This window comes from Lolium rigidum, chromosome 7, assembly GCF_022539505.1.
Source record: "Lolium rigidum isolate FL_2022 chromosome 7, APGP_CSIRO_Lrig_0.1, whole genome shotgun sequence".
NCBI lineage: Eukaryota > Viridiplantae > Streptophyta > Magnoliopsida > Poales > Poaceae > Lolium > Lolium rigidum.
The window spans coordinates 12,322,483-12,327,379 of record NC_061514.1 but is presented as its reverse complement, the minus strand read 5'-3'; the positions used below and the strand labels follow the sequence as shown (position 1 = coordinate 12,327,379).

The 4,897-nt window shown below is 49.2% G+C and overlaps 1 protein-coding gene across 1 annotated transcript; it reads right to left on the bottom strand.

Moving 5' to 3' along the window:
* Positions 1–1,559: 1,559 nt before the first annotated feature.
* Positions 1,560–2,793, bottom strand: LOC124670900 (probable glutathione S-transferase GSTU6). The gene is made up of 2 exons (XM_047207364.1): positions 2,461–2,793; positions 1,560–2,000 (listed from the first exon to the last, which is right to left on the bottom strand). Exons 1-2 carry the CDS (start codon positions 2,791–2,793, stop codon positions 1,560–1,562), a joined length of 774 nt encoding a protein of 257 aa, XP_047063320.1.
* Between the last annotated feature and the right edge of the window lie 2,104 nt (positions 2,794–4,897).

The window sequence follows — 4,897 nt, the reverse complement described above, 5'->3', positions numbered from 1 at the left end:
ATGTGAGCGCCTGTGTTTGTACTGTGTTTCTAAAAAAAAAAGCGAGGATGAGTGCATCCATAACGACGCGTCGTAGCAAATTACATGTATATTCAATTTCAACTAAAACAAGGCAAGTAAGAAAAAATAAAACATGCATCACTCGTATTTTCCGAGGCGGGTTCATCATCAACATCGATGTCCATCTACAAAATTTACCACAAGGAGGCAGAATTCAAGGAGAAGATATTCACATACTGTAGGAATAAAATATGAAAATGTGAGTGATCCACATTATCAGACTCAGCTACAGGATCACCAAAAATGCTACTATCACCATCGGTTGATAGATGATGTATCAAAATCCTCCGATCTGGAGTCATCAACGTCCATAGTTACTTTCTCATTGTCAATCCTAGAAACCGTAGAACCATCCATCTGTCCAAATAAAACAACCAACATCACTGACCTAATTAACAAAGCTGTGTAATAGAACCATGTCATGCACCAACATAAAAACTCGGCTTGAAATTCATTGTGTAATGCAGATCAACAAAAAAATATCCCAAAAATTGATAAAAATCTGAACAACAAATTAAATCCTAAGCACACATGCGACAATACATCCTAGAAAGTACATGGAATAAGAAGGCAATAACAGTGTGGCACAGATGGCTAACCTTCTGGGCGTCGGTGGAAATCTGAGCAGCCACGGGAAGTTGGGATCGGCGGCTGTGCGCATGACCTCTTGCTCTGCCTTGTAATGGACCGACCTGTATGTCGACCGTGGGTAGGCGGAGGGTGGATGACTCAGACGATCACCGCCGTATCGTTGTCATGAGGGGACGGCTAACAATCCACCGAATGCGGGAAGGATAGGAGATCGCCGAGGTAACCGGCCATGCCTGCTACGATCGACCGGGGTACGTGGAAATGGCGGTGGTGAGGGATCGACTGGCTTCAACAAAACCGAGGGATCAAAACCCTATGTATGAATGGCGAACGTGGGAGGGGTGGAGTCAGGCCAACGTCGGACGCCGGATCCTTGCCGCAATCGGGCGGACAAGTATCCACCGGAGCAGATCTAGATCGGAGATGGCCGAGCAGGCAGCTGCAACGAGCTGATCACGACGTGAGAATGGAAAGTGACAACCTACAATAACCACCACATCGATCCATCCGACGTGGCCCAAACAAAACCGATACGTACATACACTGTATACCCTTTCAACGAGTACAAGGGTACAATCTATATGGATCTTCGGGGGCTAACCTAACCCGATCCGCTATCGCTGGCGGAAGGAGCACATGCATAATGGTACGGTTATGCAATTGTTGGCTTGGGGGCTTATGGAAGCGCTCGCTTTTAACTAATAGAGGTACCTTTTTCATTTTAGATATATAGACAAACAAACAAAAAAATATACATACATTTATCAGTATACGAGTGCAAGACTGCACACATGCACATCGGCTTACAATTTATGAGTACTATTTCTCTATATATTCTTGTTTTGCGGATTATTTCTGTATCTATTTTTAGAGAGGCTGTTTCCTCCATTTGGTTTCAAACCTTGGCTCTATAGTACCATCCAACTCATGTAGAATATAGCTATAGAAAGGATCGTTATGAACCAAAGAATGGTACCATCAACCATTTTCTGTTGGCCAGAGCGCCGAAGGGACATGGCCATGGCAAAGTCAACCACCTTGGTCACGTCCGGCATAACCGATTGGGCCGCCTTCAGCTCGCAGAAGCGGTCGGTCCATGCGGCCAGGAGCGGTGTCCTGGCGGGGTCGAATGTCTTGATGCCCTGCAGGGCGTCTGTGGCTTGCACCCACGGAAGAAGGCTGGCGAGCACAATGTCCAAATATCCGGCAGCTTTGCCCCCAAAGAATGGCGTGGAACACTCTCTCAGAGCTCCCTCTAGGGCCCTCACCGCGGCGGCCCCTTGATTCTTCCCCTCTGCCTTCTCAATCTCCGTTTTGCCCCATGCCGCCTTGTGCATCGCCTCTATAAGCTGTGTGCACAGACACACACACACGCCACAGATTAGAAAGTAGAACCATGGGAAAATGCCTCCAATATGATAGAATTACGTCGTGGCACCTAGTCTGAATACTATAGCGCCCCAAAATACGTATTTTCGGACCTCTAAAAAATCAAAAAGAAAATTTCGCATGTAAAGGGGCGATGCACGTATGTATATGTGTGTCAAGTTTTATACCCAAATTCGAAAATATGTAGTCTAGGTAAAAATCACAAGTTCCGGATGAATAGTCTAAAGAAAACTCCCCTCTCCTGAAATTTCTGTAACTTAGTGGTCGGATAACTATGTAACTTGAGGCTTGCTCAGTTCCCCCCTCCCCCCTACAAAAACTTGAAGGGATAAATTTTCTCGTGTGCCTTCTGCTAAACTAAGTTTAATCGGATTCCGCAGTACGAAGGACACCCGGAAAGGAAGGAAACACAATATATACCGTGTCGTCGATGAAGTCCGCCCAATATTGAGCGGCCGCACGCTCGTAGCTGTCGGCGGGGAGGAGGTCAGGCCCGACCCCGGTGAAGACGTCGTCGATGTACTGCAATATGTTGGAGGACTCACAAACAGGCTTGCCGCCGTGGATCATCATCACCGGCTGCTTACCAGGGAGGAGCAGCTCGCCGGTGGTGTTCTCCTTGTTGGGGTCTTGCTCTACGTAGTGGTAGCTGACGCCCTTGAGGCGGAGCGCGAGTCGCACTCGCAGGGTGTGCGGGCTCGCCCACGTCCCCAGCAGCTTCACATCGTCTCCTCCTCCTCCTGCGCCGCCCATCCCTGGTGTGGATCAGCTGAAACTTTGCACAAAATGTTTTGTTCTTGGATCCTGCCTGCACGTACTACTTGTGGGTGTTTGGTTATTGTGTGACTACTCGGTATATATAGGCGAGCGGAGCAAAATGATCGGCATACAAAGATCGAATGTTTTGCGTGTACGTACTATTCGTCGACTTGGAAAAGTAACCAATTACGACCATATGCAGAGGTGAAAAACTAACCGTGTACAACTCTTTGACTAGTACAAGTACGAGCAAACTTCAGCTAGTCCATAACTTGGCCTAGAAATTGTGCAGTCCGTGAGGTGAAACCGCGTGCCGTGCAGCTTGGTAGCCTGCCCAAGTGAGTGCGGCAAGAACCGTCACGACTATACATGCACCGAATTGACTCTTCAATTTTCTTTCTTTTTAAACATAAGGCTACTCGGCCCAGCTTTATAAATAAAATCCACAACGTCGAACAACATAGTTTTACACAACAACACACTGCTGAAAAGACAGTACACTCGTCCAAGGGCCCGTAGCCGCTACAAGTCTGAAACACTAGACCCACACACATCGGAACCGAACCGAACGAAGTCAGCCGTCGTCTCTCGTCCGGAGCCTGCGCACCTCCACCATCGCCTCGTCCAGGAGCCTCCTATCCTTCTGTCTGACCAGAACCCTCCATTTCTGCATGTAGAGAGACATGTGTAACATAGCATCAGTCGGGTCATTGATCATTTTCCCTTCGATAGCAAGTTTATTTCTGATATTCCAAAGCGCCCAGCTTTGTGCCGCAAAGGTAAACCACACTAGCCTACGCAGCGCTCCCGATACCCCATGGACAAGATCCAGGAATTGTCCAGCCCCTGCCGGGTTTCAATCACAGCCAAGGAGTTCCCTAACCCCCGCCCACATAAACCTGGCTAGGTGATAGCGGAAGAATATGTGGTTACAGTCCTCTGCCTCCCCGCAGAGCGCACACCTTCTATCTGAAGGTCCATGCCGCTTGACCAGCTGATCCCAGAGGGTAGTCTACCCCGGAGGAGCTGCCAAAGGAAAATCTTGATCTTGGGCGGAACCCTAGTTTTCCAGACATCCTTGAAGTGGGTCACCGCCGCCCCCAACGATAACCTACAATACAAGGAGTTCACCGAGAATTCCCCGGACGCCTCCAGGCCCCAAGACACCTTATCTCTCCACCTGACTAAATGGGTGTAAGTCAAAGACCCTACATAGGTTCTCCCATTCGACCGTCTCCGCCATACCGAAAGCCCTTCTGAACCTAATGTGCCACCCATCGGCAACTCCGACCGTCGCTACCGTAGCAAACGGATTATCGCAGAAATCGAAAAGCAGTGGGAAGCTCGCCCTGAGCGGCCTAGCCCCAGTCCACCAATCCAGCCAGAAGTAGGTCCTATTTCCGTCGTGGACCTGGTGTCTAGCCCCTAGCTTGAAGTACCACTTCAGTTTCTGAATGGAGTTCCAGAACTGAGATCCCTGCGTGGGTACCCTAGGGGAAAAAATGTCGTGCTCACCCAGGTACTTGGCCCTGAGCAGGTCTGCCCATAGACCCTCAGCCCCTGGTACAGTTTCCAAACCCATTTGACCATCAAGGCGATGTTCATGCGTTTTGTATTGAGGATCCCCAGACCCCCATACGCCTTGGGTTTACAAACCGTGTCCCAATCCACCATATGGTATTTCCTCTTGGGGCCCACCCCTTCCCAAAAGAAGCGTGCCCTGGATTTATTCATAGCGCCATGCGTCGAGTCATGTAGGAGGTATAGGCCCATCGCAAACATCGGTAAACTCGAGAGGCATGAGTTGGTCAATTCTAGTCTACCCGCATAAGCTAGAAAAAGACCCTGCCAAGGATCAACCCGATGACCCACCTTCTCAGTCAGGAAATGCCAGTCTGCCACCGAGAGGGCCTTATCCGAGACTGGAAGCCCTGGGTATTTCAAAGGGAGCTTCCACAGAGAGCAGTTAAGGCTCTCCGCTACCCTGAGGTGTTCCTCCTTGGCGACCCCGATCACCACCACTTCACTCTTTGAGAGATTTATCTTACGACCAGACATATTCTCAAAGCAAAGCAGGGGAAGTTTAAGGTTTTCTACT

Excerpts from the sequence above, each read along its gene's own strand:
- LOC124670900 (XM_047207364.1), bottom strand. The coding sequence starts at position 2,793 with ATGGGCGGCGCAGGAGGAGGAGGAGACGATGTGAAGCTGCTGGGGACG. Across the intron at positions 2,001-2,460 it reads CGGACTTCATCGACGACACG|CTTATAGAGGCGATGCACAA; the intron begins GTATATATTGTG and ends CTGTGCACACAG.